This window comes from Citrus sinensis, chromosome 2 (assembly GCF_022201045.2).
Source record: "Citrus sinensis cultivar Valencia sweet orange chromosome 2, DVS_A1.0, whole genome shotgun sequence".
Taxonomy (NCBI): Eukaryota; Viridiplantae; Streptophyta; class Magnoliopsida; order Sapindales; family Rutaceae; genus Citrus; species Citrus sinensis.
The window spans coordinates 11,399,349-11,414,209 of NC_068557.1; the positions used below are offsets into that span (position 1 = coordinate 11,399,349).

At 31.7% G+C, this 14,861-nt stretch overlaps 1 protein-coding gene across 1 annotated transcript; it reads left to right on the plus strand.

Moving 5' to 3' along the window:
* Positions 1-11,245: 11,245 nt before the first annotated feature.
* Positions 11,246-14,365, plus strand: LOC127900287 (uncharacterized). The gene is made up of 6 exons (XM_052434905.1): positions 11,246-11,500; positions 11,967-12,465; positions 12,988-13,435; positions 13,523-13,611; positions 13,725-14,047; positions 14,138-14,365. The coding sequence occupies exons 1-6, from the start codon at positions 11,246-11,248 to the stop codon at positions 14,363-14,365; spliced, it is 1,842 nt and encodes a 613-aa protein (XP_052290865.1).
* The last annotated feature ends 496 nt before the right edge of the window (positions 14,366-14,861 follow it).

Sequence of the window (14,861 nt, forward strand, 5' to 3'; positions counted from 1 at the left end):
TCAGTTTGTATATTTAGATACGGAACTGAACACAAACCCTTCAATGCATGTAAAACTAAACCATTTGGATTTTGCCCATGAAATTAAATCGAATCGAACCAAGTAATTTTGGTTCGGTTCGATTCGGAACCGAGCGCCTAGCCTATCATTTACATTCGATTTGAAAAAATTAGTTATTTTTACTAGATGTACTCGGGAAATTTACAAAAATGATCCAAAAACATTGGTATTTTTTAAAATTAGTCATCCTAACTTTTCTATCATATTTAGCCCAAAAAAATTATGATCTCAACAAGATATCACCAGAACTCACGAACCTCTACTCACCAAATTTATGAAACAAATATATTATATAGATAAAATCATCAATTAGAAAGCAAGAAGTCAACATTAATATTTTTTTTTACACAATGTGTGCTTTTTATTTCCACTAATTGAAGAATGCCCAAAAAAATGTGCGATAGGCACCTATCGTACATGAGCTTATGTGATAGGCACCTGTTGAACATGAGATTGTGTGACAGGCACCTGTCGAACACGAGATATTACAAGCTCATAGGCACTTGTCACACACTTTGATGGTATTTTTTTTAACTATTTAATTTTTTTTATCTTTTCTTAGTTATTCAGGGTTAATGGAGTCATTCTTCAAATGTGTTTTAATGGATCAAAGAAGAAATTGGTAGATGATTGTTTCAAATACATAACTGACAAAAATAGAGCTTTTTTGTTTCAAAAAATGTATGTTTGATGAATTTCTTACAAGATTATATAAGATTTTGCAAATAAATTCGAATGATTATAGCATCAAATTGAAGACAAGTTTAAGGTCGATTTTTTCATCCCAATCTGTAAGTTCACTAATTAGTGTTAAAAATTGTATGTTCATTAAAGAGTAAAAATGTTATTTTGTTCTTATATTATAATTTACATTTGTAATTATGTAACATATTGTGAATTTCTAATTATGTTGCTAAATATTTAAATTTTTATTTTTTTTTTGTGTTTATTAGGTAAAAATAAGAATTTCACAAAATTTGAGGCTCCAAGCAAATGTATAAAAGTCAAATTTGGATTCCAGAGGATTGAGAAGTTTGCTGTGAAATTATAAAATTTTACCACGTTAAGTGTGTTAATTGTGAAATTATATGTTTTTGCTGTGTTAGGTGCAGTAATTATTAGTGGAATGAGTTGGGTGTGTTTGTGTGGATTAAGTTAGGTTTATGTTTTGTTAGTGGGACAAATGTATTACTATGATGTAATTACCTTAATTTATGTGTGTGGTGTGGATTAATCATAAACTAGTATAAATAGAGGGGGGAACATACCTCTCTACACATTTCCTTCACTTTTTCCCCTCAAATTCTTCTTCTCATCCCTCTTTATAATATAGTTTTAATAAATAAAATTAGTTTTATTTTCAAATTTCAAATACCATTTTTAATTATGTGTTTTTTAATTTTAATAATTTTCTTTATTTCAAATATGTTTAGCTAAATATTAGGGTAAGGTAAAACTCTTAGTAGAAAAATATGAATTAATCAAATTTATTTTTAATTATATAAATTAAATTATTTTATATTTAATTTCATCCATGTTTTATATTTTAAAATTTTGATTTATTGTAGACAAACATGGGAATTTGGCACAATGAATTCTTAATATCTTAGTATGGTAAAAATGATATTTTAACTTATTAACTTATTGTACACATACTAAGTACTTAATTTATAATAAAATTAATGGGAAAATAATTACAATTTATACAATTAATCATTTGAGCAATAAAATAAAAATAAAAAGAATTTATTAAATTGCATTCACTACTAAGAGTGGACCCATAACCCTAATTAATCTAATTTCATAGTTTTGCTTAGGGGTGGGCGTTTTCCAGTTCGGTTCAGAGCCAGAACCGAACTGAGCCGAAACCAATCGGTTCTTAAAAATTCAAACCGAATAGAAACTGAATTTTAACCCCGAACTGAACCGATAGTTCGGTTCGGTTCGGTTTTGAGGTTCGATTCATACATCTTCTGGATTTTCATTCGTAGAACTGTAGAAGGGGTTCTCACTATACACCCCAATTTCACACTTATGATAACCATAACCCACAAAATTCAAGCAATATACACCAGTCCAAAAGCAATACAGCCTACGAAATTCAAGCACCAACAGCACAAAAGCAATACAACCCACAAAATTCAAACACCAAAGTAATATACAGCAGTCGATTTCACACTTGCAGTTAGTCGCAGCCCACAAGATTCAAACAACTAGTACAAAAGCAACCCTTCACAAGATTCAAACAGAAGTAAAACAAACACACAATATAAATTAAAAAAAAACTGCAACATGGAAGATGACGGGCTGACTGTAGGCGATTTGCAGTGATGAGAGTGAGACAAGCAGCGTGAATGAGGCATGAGTGATGACTAACGACAGTGAGATGGACAGCGAAGGCTGAAGATGAGCTGAGTCGGCTGACAGCAGACGCGTAAGACCGTAAGATGATTGTGCTTGAGGGCTGCGTCCGCGACGATGTCACCGTGAGAGGCTGCGACAAGGAAAGATTGTCGTGCCACCGATGACCGTGAGAGATGGATGTTGATTTAGGGATTTACCGATTAGGGTTGTTCTTTGGTATGAATTAGTAATTAGGATTGAAAATTGATTTTCGATTTTAGGTTTTTATATTTTAAATTTAATATATTTTTTAATTAATTCAAACAAATTGATCGGTTTGTCGGTTCAGTTTGGTTTTTGGACCGAATTGAATACAAACCAATCGGTTCATAAGTTTTCAAACCATTCGGTTTTTATCATTAGAACCAAATTGTTTGCCCACCCCTAATTTTGCTTAAACTGAGTTGCATACATTTAAATTTTATTTCATTTTTTAGATAAAACTAAAATAAACAAATTAAATATTTTCTTTATAGATCGACCTCGAACTCACCGAGCTATAGTATAGCTAGGCACTCTTATACTTGGGAGTAAATTCAATACTTTTGAGTCATGTCATTCACTACCTATGGACGTATTTGATGATGAAATATAGTAAGGGTTCTATTATATATGGGTTCTAATATGGAGAAAGATAGATGTATCCCTATTTTTATTATCAAATCCCCTAAAGTACCGAATCAAGAGCCTGTGATATGAAAAACTCAAACTTCATGCAGAGTAAGCATCTCCATTCCTGATATTGAAAAGGAGATATTACTAGTAATGACATTAATGCGGCAACATTATTATCCAATCAGCTACAATAATGATCCCATGGATGAAAACGACATTACATTAGAGGCTGTTGAAGAAGAGGTGTCACCACTAACGACATCATTGCAACAAGGTTGATCTCCTTTCTAATACAATGATGATCACATTGATCACATTGATCACATGAATCATACATCACCGGATAGCATTGAATGTTGAATCATACCACTGCCTAATTGATAATAAGGATGAAGATCTTTTTGACACTCCTATTTATAATGGTGATAGTGGTCATTTCAATAATACTTTCAATGATGGGGACATTGTGCATGATAAGGGTCTAATTGGTGATATGGAATATTTGCCTCATGTTCACAACGAGCATGAACCATGCCAAAGTAAACTTATTATCCAAGGCCCCATTTTCTGAGGCTAACAATTGACCCCTTCCAAATATTACTCCAATTTTCTCTTCAAACTTGGTTGCTTTATAATTTGTTAGAAGTTATGGATCCAATTATATTTGTGTGGGCAAGTTTTTCAATTCCAAGTATAATTTAATATTGAAACTACGTAAAGTTTCCTTAAGAGATAAGTTTAATTTCAAGGTTGCAAGGTCCACATCAACATGTTTCGAGGCACATTGTTCTTCAAAATCATGTAAATGGGTCCAATGATATTTGTATAGTCACTGTTGGGTAAGGAATCGGATTTTTGGTCATGTCATCGCAAATAGATTTATTTAGAAGAAGCAGATATACACTTCAAATGACATTATGGTATACATACAATAGGAGCACAATACTTGCTTATAATACTAGTAGGCATATCGAGCTAGAGAATTTTCTCTTGAAGTAATACAAGGAAGTTTCCCCCAAGCACTCCTATATATTGGAGAAGGAAAAAAACAAGTATCTTACTAATATGAAATTAGATGACAATAGTAATTTCTTGTACTATTTTGTAGCTATTAGATCTTACATTAATAGTTTTTTTGCGGTGTATCAGACCAGTGATTGTAATAAACGGTACTTATCGTAAAGGGTTATAATGCGGAATGATTTTTGTGGCAACATGCCTGGATGGAAATAATCAATCGTACATAGCTATTAAGATTGGTGATTTCAAAAATTATGATTCTTGGGAATAATTTATGATGAATTTGCATGGAGTAATTAGTGATGTTCTTACACTCAAGAATTAATCAAATCAATTTTATGTGCTTTATAAAATATTTTTAAAATAAGTGAAAAAATGTTTTAAAATCCCAGCTTAAATGCTAGTGCTGTATCATTTTTGATGTCTCTATTTTTATTTTCATTTTATATTTTAAAAATATTTTGTAAAGGGACATAAATTCTTATTATTGTTCTTGCACAAAGATTAATAATTATGACTCTAAATATTAGGATTTTCATGAACTGTCATGAGCATTACAACTTTTCATTTGTGCATTATAACGATGGAAGGTAAAATTTTCCTACACAAGATCTGTGGATTTATTTTAATTTACATATGTAAGTATTAATTTGGTCCAAGATCTTTGAGTTTGTAAAAGGATGGAAAAACTAATAGTATGATATAGTTATTCATTTAACCCATGTGATTTAATAGCTTTTATGAAGATTGGAACATTTCTATACATTTTATAAATAAAACAAAACTTTATTACATGCATTTAATAAGAACAATATTAATAATTGTAGTAAGGATGATGGTGATAATTGGTGGTGGTAATAGTAATAATATTAAATATATACACACACGCGCGCGTAAAATGAGTTGAGCTTTAAGCCCAACTGAATTGTTTAGGACAACAGTTACAAACAAGGCCTAAAAATCTGGCTAAAAAACGAAATGTCAATTACACTACTAAACCACATAGTTTAATAGCATTACACAACAAAAATAATGAAACCTAATTTATGCCCCTTACAAAATATTTTGAAATGCGGGAAAGAGATTTCAGTTGGGTTTTAGGGATTTTACTTTTACTATTGTATTTTTGTATTTTAAACTTTGAACACATTACCTATACCTTGACTCCATAGGTCTAGTGGTTTGTGATCCAAACATCAAAATTTTGAATTTCAAAGTCTTAGGTTCGAGTTGGGACATTTACAAATTATAATGATATTTTTTTAACCTCTGATACTTTAATATTACTATTTTTTATGTTTAATTTATTGACATACTAGTATCAATAATTCGTAATATCTATTTGTTAAAAGAAAAAAAATGGCGCATATGTCCAAAATTACTGACACTATTTACAAAGTATCATAAAATCAAATGTTAATAAAGCTTATTTTTTCAATAATGCTAACTAATTATTTGCTTGTTGTCTGATGTCATCTTCGGTTCTTTTTTTTTTTAATCTAAATGGTAGGGAAGGGATGTTTGCATTTATTCATTTAACTAGTTGTCTTTTAAATATTCATAAAATCTGAATTTAATCCAAAGTTATTAGTTCGATCCAAATCCAAATTAATATGAAATAATCATTTGATTTGTAGTTAATCGGATTAGATTTAAGTTTTGGATTACATTCAAATGGCTTTTTTCCCAATCCAAAAAATCTTTAACTCGGTCTAATTGATTTGAATTCAACTGAATCCGTTTTCTTAAAATAACACTTCAATTGTTGTACAATTTAGTTTATAAACTTTATAAATATATTATTATTTTTTATTTATTAATAAAATTAAAGTAATACTATAATAAAAGTTCATATGTATCACAATATTTTATAAAATTATTTTTCATACCATAAAAAGTCAATTATGATTTAATATTTAATATCCTTGTTCGCACATCAGCGAACATGAATTTTGACATTAGAGACAGGCAATTTAGGTTAACTCAAATTCAAGGCCGGCAATCTGCCACGAGGTCCAAGTACGCAACCATTTTTTTCACTGGTCCGAATCCTAAAAAATTTAAACATTGGCAAGTACAACGTTTCAAATCAGCACTAAATTGGGTCAAAGATAAAAAAAATTTAAACATTGGCAAGTACAATATTTCAAATCACCACTAAATCCGGTCAAAGAGAAACATCAATAAATTATTGTTGTCAATCGATCCGAAGTAGGGATGGCAATTGTACCCGCAAACCCGCCCAAATTCACCCGCCAAAACCCGCCCATTGCGGGTAATTTTATCCGTTGCGGGTGGGTTTAGTATTATAAATGAAAACCCGCACATGGATGCGGGTGGGTTTGGTATTAACCTTATATCCGGTGGATACCCGCATGGATATCCACCAAACCCGCATTATTTTTTCCAAATATTTTTAATTTAATTTTAATCTAAAAATGTATAAAGAAAATAATGTCATTAATCAAATTACCAAATAGCCAAAGGCTCAAAGTTGTGTATGTGGCCCATCTCTTATTCTAAAGTCATAACTTAAAGAAAACTAAAGGCATTTCCCTTCGAATTAGTATTTGAAAATATTAATTTTAATTATTATTATAGGCATTGTGTTGGATGGGTGATTATGATGGTGAATGAAATGAATATCTTCTCTTGGAGCTTATTTTAAATGATAATATGAAATGTAATTATTATTTTTAGATACTAGTTTGTGTTTTTTAAATAGATTTGTGTAATTTATACTTAAATTTGAGAATTTGTGTTGAATTGATGTGGAAATTTTAATTTTTCATTTACATTGTTTAAATATAAAATTGAGTATGTTATATGGAATTTGAGGTTATTATTATAAATTTATATATTAAACATTTGTGATTTTAAATACGAAAACCCGCAAAAAATCCGCCGGATACCATTGCGGGTTTGGTAATTGTTAAAACCCGCTGCGGGTGGGTTTTTTTAAAAAAATTAAAACCCGCTGCGGGTTGCGGGTGGATTTGGTAATTTAAATTTTATGCGGGTTTGGGTTTGGTAATGGCAAACCCGCTGCGGGCGGTGCCCATTGTCATCCCTAATCCGAAGCCTCCAAGCATTCAAACTCTATCAACTATAAATTTTAAAATATATTAAAAATATTATGTTAATTATATAATAATTAAATAATATTATGATATGTATTTATTTATTTTAAAAAATTATTATGTAAATGGTGATTATATTAAATTTAATTACACATGTTATAAATATATCAATTGACTATAATACATCAGACGTATACTAAAATTTCTCTAAAAATAAATATTACATTCATTGGGGGTCAGTTTTCCACCCTTACGTGAATTGCGGTGTTAATATCGAAATATTTGTTCTGCAGTCAATACTAAAACAATGAATGTTTTAGTTGATCCTTTTTTTCTCTTAAAAATACTATTCACCTGTTTACAATCAGTATTAACGTAATTTTAATTGAATTTATAAAATAGATAAATTTTTATCTAGCCACCAGAGTTCTTTTTTTCCTTTTATTTAAATGTTTATGAGATACTCCAAAAAGGTCATGTACCTGTAGATACTCTATTCAACACTAATTGGCTAACTCTCGATGAACCCTATCAATAGAACAAATCAATGTCATTGGTGAACTGCAATTCAGAATGGATAAAAATTCAAAAGTAATGACAATTACATGACACATCAGGAGGGTTATGATGTATTTTAAAACTTTGGGGGCGGGGACCACGGGGTGAATGTTTACAATTTGCCAAACAAGAGTGGGGTCATTTCCCTTCTTTGTGAAGGTTTTTATTCTTAATAATCAATTTGTCAATCACAATTTTTTTCCAATCTTTGTTGGATTAGGTTTCATTTTTGGAATCGAATTATTAAATTCATACACCGATCCATCAAAGTATCCAAGATACGTCTAAATAGAATTAATCCAAATATTTAAAAAAATTCAAATATTTTTTTTTCTTTTCGGTTTTGACCACGAGGTATTCTGGGGAGAGCCCCAACTGTGTAAGGCACCTTTAAGCCCGTACCACAATCCAGACTAGCAATTCCCGCTCGAACCGGGAGGCACAGATTCTCCCAACAAATGCAACTTTCCTACAACTCGAAATGGGGAGCAAACTCAGTCAAGCCACTTAAAGAGACTCGATTGCCAATGTAGCCAACACTTTGTTGGTAAAATTCAAATATTTTTAACGTGAAAATAATGGTAATTATTGCGACTACTGTGTCTTCTCTCAGCCAAGCCTATAAAATGCGGAAGCATGAAGGCACTAAAGACACCAGCAAGCTTTAGCAACCCTTTTTTCTCAAGACTCAAAAGCCTTCAGAAGCAATAGAAATTAAATATGTCTTTAGAAGTTTCAGCCTCTTCTGCTATAGTCAGCCAAAATTCTGTGAAAGATTCTACTCGTCGCTCTGCAAATTTTCGTCCAAGTATTTGGGGGGATCATTTCCTTCAATATACTTGTGACTATCAGGTAAAATGTTTATTCAGAAATTATATTCCCCCTACCATTATATTCGCCCCTGTATCGGTACTTATGATTCTCTAGTAGTACTGCTCTAACAACCTTTTTTTTTTCTTTCTAATAAATATATATACAGGATGTACCAATCAATTAAAGGAGTTATTGATACTATAACAATATAAAAAAATAACTATTATTACTTTTCAGCCAATCTCTTTATGACACACCAGTTTTTACACACTTATTTGTACAAAATATATTATTTATAGTTCTATCATTATTGATACTATAACAATATAATAATAGTATCAATAATGATAGAACTATAAATAATTTTGTACAGATAAATGTGTAAAAACTGGTGTGTCATAAAGAGATTGGCTGAAAAGTAATAATAGTTATTTTTTTGAATTATGTGATCTCATAATAGTTTTATACAACCAATCTCCTTTGTTAGTTTGGGTAGAGAGTTTGGGTACACTACTAGAAAAATGGGCTTTACTGACACTTCGTTACTGACACTTTGCAAAAAGTGTCAGTACTTATGTACATATGCACCATTTTCCGCTTTTGACAAATAGGAATCAGAGATTAATGATACTAGGGTGTCAGTAAACTAAACATCAAAAATCACTAACACTAAAGTATCAATGATAAAAAAAATTCATAAAAATTTTGTTTTAGCTCCAACTCGAACCTGGGAGCTCTAAGATTTAAAGCTTTAATGTTTGGAGCACAGACCATCAAATCTCGATGAGTCAAAGTCATAATAATATTTAAATTATTAAAAAATGAAAATATAAATAACAATAACATAAAACACACTTGTTCTCCCCATCTAGACTATATCGACTGTCTCTATCTTGCTTTCATCGTTCACTTTCGCTTTCGTTTTTCTCTTCTCGATCTCTTCTGTTTTGCACTATCCATTTACAAATTAAATTCAATTAATTTAGATAGATAATGAAAACCTAAAACTCTGATTCGTTTTTCCATTTTCCCCAAATTGAAACACAAACCAAAACCCTAATCGCTTGTTATCGAAGGGGTTTTTCTCCAACTTAACCATCCAGTGCCTATACTAGGCAAGCAAGTAAAAGCCATCGACAAGGGGTGAAGTGGCACCATCGGTTCAGTATTCAGGTAATCTCATTCTCCCTGACAAGTTAAGTCCAGAGAAAGAACTGTAGAGGAGGTTATCAGCTGGTAATGGCAGAATGTTTTATTTTTTTGTGCAATTTAATTATTGGGTTTGTTTTAATTTGGCTTATGAATAATATTTTTGAATTTTTATTTTTGGGTTGTTTCAGATATTCAGAAATTGAACAGTCGTGCAACCCTGGTGGGTTTTGTTTTCCAAATATATTTTTATTTATTTATATATTCGGAACTTGAAATTTTTGTTCTTATTTTTCTATATCTTCACTCACATGCAGTCCAAAAATACAGGCATTTTAAGTGGTGCATTACTTAAACTCAAAACACTTGCTGCTGCGACTCTGTTTTTTCTGCCACATTTGAGGTCAGTTTCAAACTTTTGTGCATGTGATTTACTGTCATTGTTATTTAAAACTAAGAATGTGCATTTTTTTTAGTTTCTGAAATAAACTGTTAGGTCTGTTTCTTAACTTTGAGCAATAAGTTAGTTGATTTTGAATGTACTAAAATATGAAATTTGATTTTAGCTTTTGCCTTTGTGATTAGGAGATGATTGTTTGGGTGTTATATTGGCTGAATGACTGTGTATTTAGTGGTTACAAACTATTTACATCTCTGTTTCATGTAAAGAGAGGCAAATTTTGTTATATAATCCTACTTGTTTATTTATTCTGTTTTGGTTGGACGATTTGTAATAGAGACAATGACTATGATATGAATTAATTAAGTTCGTGGTTGTGAGTATTTTGAGATTGTATAAAGTTGATGATTTGTGTTTGATTCAATAAAGAAATGCTTGTTTTAAAGTAGTTCTGCATGTTGTATTTGAAGTTAAAAAAATGATTTATAGAATCTTAAAAAATGGCTTGCAAAGTGGTATGAAGACATTATTTATTTGAACTCTTAACTTTTGTTAGTTACTTGACTTATGAATTAGTTCGACTACTTAAAAAGCCATTAGCACCCATCTTACCTATTAATCTCCTATTTAAGTTTCAAAACTTATTTTGTTTCAATTTCAGGATTTTGTCTAAATTATTATTATAATTAATGATTTATAGGGCTATTAATGATTTTCCAGAATTATAAGTTTATTATTACAACTATAATCATAATAACATTGAACTTTAAATTAATCATGCAATTTAATTAAACTTAAACTAACATTACATATGTGAACAGGTAAAATATTTGAAATGGACAGAAGTTGGATAACTTGCGATAGATTGTCTGTAGAGTATCGTTCTGGAGTTGCTGATTTCTTAGATTTTGCCATTTTGAATGCTGAAAATCGAATGTCAATTAGATGTCCTTGCACCTTTTGTTGTAATATGGAGTTTCATACTCCTCAACAAGTGAAAGATCATTTATTTGAAAAAGGTTTTCTTCCAAAATATATTGTTTGGACTTGGCATGGTGAGACTGACTCTAAATCTACATTTACAAACTGTGAAGACCATTCACATAGTCAAAGATTTAGATGTCATGATTACAGTAATATAATTGACATGGTCGAAGATGCTTACGAGCATTGTGATAGAGATCCTAGTTCTTTTAAGGATATGCTTGAAGATGCTGAAAAGCCTTTGTACCCGGGTGCAAAACATTCAAAGTTATCTAGTTTAATGAGACTTTACAATGTGAAAGGGAACTATGGGTGGTCCGATAAAGGGTTTTCTGCTTTGTTAGAAGTCCTTGCTGATATTTTGCCAAATAATAATACTCTACCTATGTCAATGTACGAGGTTAAGAAAACAATGAAAGTACTAGGCTTAAAGTATGAAAAAATACATGCATGTCCAAATGACTACATTTTGTATAGGAATGAATTTGCTGATCTTACTGAATGCCCAAATTATGGAGCATTTAGGTATATAAAAAAAAAAAGATAGCTCAACAAAATTTAGGAAAGGGGCTCCTAAAAAGGTATTATGGTATTTTCCACCTATTTCTAGGTTGAAAAGATTGTTTCAATCACCACAAACAACTCAAAATTTAACATGGCATGCTAATAAAAGAATTAGAGATGGCAAACTTTGCCACCCAGCAAACTCACCAGCCTGGCAACTAATTGACAATAAGTGGCCAAAATTTGCACAAGAACCTAGAAATCTCCGTTTAGCTCTCTCAACTGATGGGGTTAACCCACATAGTACACTTAGCACTACTTATAGTTGTTGGCCTGTTATATTAATAACATATAATCTTCCTTCATGGTTGTGTATGAAGAGAAAGTTTTTGATGTTGTCACTTTTGATATCTGGCCCTAAACAACCTGGAAATGATCTAGATGTATACCTAGCACCTTTGATTGAGGACTTAAAAACTCTATGGGATGTAGGTATTGATGTTTATGATTCTTATAAAAAAGAAACCTTTAATTTACGGGCTGTCTTGATGTGGACAATTAGTGACTTTCCAGCATACGGAAACCTCTCTGGTTGTACTATTAAGGGCTATTATGCTTGCCCAATTTGTGGGATAGACACTTGTGCATGTTGGCTGCCACATAGTAGGAAAATGTCATATATGGGCCATCGCCGCTTTCTACCACTCGATCACCTATTTCGGAAACTGAAAAAGGTTTTTAATGGGAAGCAAGAGTGGAATGAGCCTCCTAAAACTTTGTCTGGTGAGGAAATCTTTAATATGGTGGAAGATATTGATATTAAGTTCGGGAAAAAGAAGGCCAAAAAGCGGAAACATGATGGCGGTGGTGGTGGTGGTGGTGATGAGAACATAACTGAAAAATTGTACAAAAAAAAGTCAATCTTTTTTTAGTTAGATTATTGGAAGCATTTATTAGTTCGCCATCAATTAGATGTGATGCACATTGAAAAAAATGTGTGCGAAAACATATATGGCACATTACTTCATCAACCAAGCAAAACAAAAGATGAGATTAATGCTAGAAAAGATCTTGAGTCTTTGAAGATCAGGGGAAAACTAGTTCCTGATGAAACAAACAAAAAAAACAAAGTCCTACCTCCAGCTCCTTATACTTTGAGTAAAAAAGAAAAAAAACAGTTTTGTGAAACCTTGCTGAGTGTGAAAGTCCCTGATGGGTATTCTTCCAATGTCCAAAACCTTGTTTCAATAGATGATTGTCGGCTTCAAGGCCTTAAGTCCCATCACTGTCATACTTTGATGCAACAATTTCTACCACTAGCCATTCGAAACTGTTTGCCTATAAATGTGAGAACGGCCATAATCAGGATGTGCTTCTTTTTTAATACATTGTGCTGTAAAGTGGTAGATCCTAATACTCTTGACCAATTGCAAGAGGAACTTGTAATCACTTTATGCTTACTGCAGCAGTACTTCCCACCTAGCTTTTTTGACATAATGATCCATTTAACAGTCCACTTAGTTGAACAAGTTAGGTTATGTGGGCTTGTTTATCTTCGATGGATGTATCCTTTTGAGAGACAAATGAAAACTCTCAAGGATTATGTTCGTAATCCCTACCACCCTGAGGGTTGTATTGTAGAAAGTTATATTGCAGAAGAAGCACTTGCATTTTGTGCTGAGTACCTCTCAAATTGTGATGTTATTGGGCTGCCTACTGATTGTCCAACTGATTTATCTATCGAAAAGCCTTTGGGAGGTGCAAACATAAAGGTGGTTGATGATCCTTTGTTGGCACAAGCACACCGGTGTGTTCTAATGAACACCCCTGAAATCCAAATATATATCGAGTAAGTTGTTAATTTTTCAAAAAAATATTACTATTGTATTATTAGATTAATATACTAGTTTTTAAATCTTAATATGTTTCATTGTAGGGAGCATATGCATTATTTGGCATCAAGAAACCCTTATAAGGCAAAAACAAATCTGTGGTTGCAAAATGAACACATACGAACATTTTCTGGTTGGTTACAAGCAAAGGTTAGAATTACTTAACTAAATACAATATAGGATATAAACTTAACAAGATTTTTCTACATGTTACTACTTACTGTACTTGTTAAATTAATTTATAAGTGGCACATGATAAAGCAAATAATGTGCCGATTGACGAAATAGTGTGCTGGTTAGCAAACAAACCACGCTTAAGCGTGGTGACCTTCTCTGGCTACGAGATAAATGGCTTCAATTTTACAACGAGGGACCGAGACTGTAATCGTGTGACCCAAAATAGTGGTGTTAGGGTTGTTGCTAACACTCTACAGATTTCAAGCTCAAAAGATAAAAGTCCTCATTTTGGAGACATGACGTTTTATGGAGTCATTGATGAGATTTGGCAGCTTGATTATCTAATGGTTAAAAAAACACTTTTCAAGTGTGATTGGGTAGATGATAGAGGGGTTTGCACTGACAATTTAGGTTTCACTGTAGTTGATTTAAATTAGATTGGCTATAAATCTGATTGCTTTATTCTGGCTTGTCATGCAAAGCAAGTATTTTATGTAAAGGACCAGCTAGAGAATAATAAATCAATAGTTTGTTCAGTGACCGACAAAGCTTATAAGTTAAATGGGGAAAGATGTGAAGACGTGGATGTATTTTCTCCATTATCTAACAAACTTCCAGTATGTGAGTTGGATGAGAAAGATGCTGAAGGAATTTATGACAGAAAAGATTGTGATGCTATTCCAATAGCTATTGATTTAGAAAATCAGTGAATGCATTATTGTAGTTAGTTTCCAGCACCAATTTTCAAAGTTTTCCAGTAAGTGATTTATTTATTTCATTATATGCTATTGCTCTTGTATTAACTTATTAATCTAAATGATATACTTATTTATTTTAATCATTTTCAGGATTGTAGGAGATGGCTGACGATGTTGAGTTCACTATTCCGGAGCTCGACGGAAGACCAAGGAGAAGAAAACAAACAAAAAAAAAGGTTTGCAAAAACAAGAAGTTAGTCATGAAGCTGCAATTGAGTACAATTCTTATGGTGTTCCGGTTGGAAAGGGAAGAAATGATCTTAGGAGTTACATTGGAGTCATTGTACGTGAAACAATTTCAATTTTACTTGATGATTGGAGGCGTGTGCCACTGGAGATGAAGGAAACTTTGTGGGTTCATTTTCAGGTTTTGTTTTCTTGTTTCATAGTATGTTTAAAGATTTTATATAACTTCCAGATTTTTTTAAAGTTGTTGCTAATCCATGTT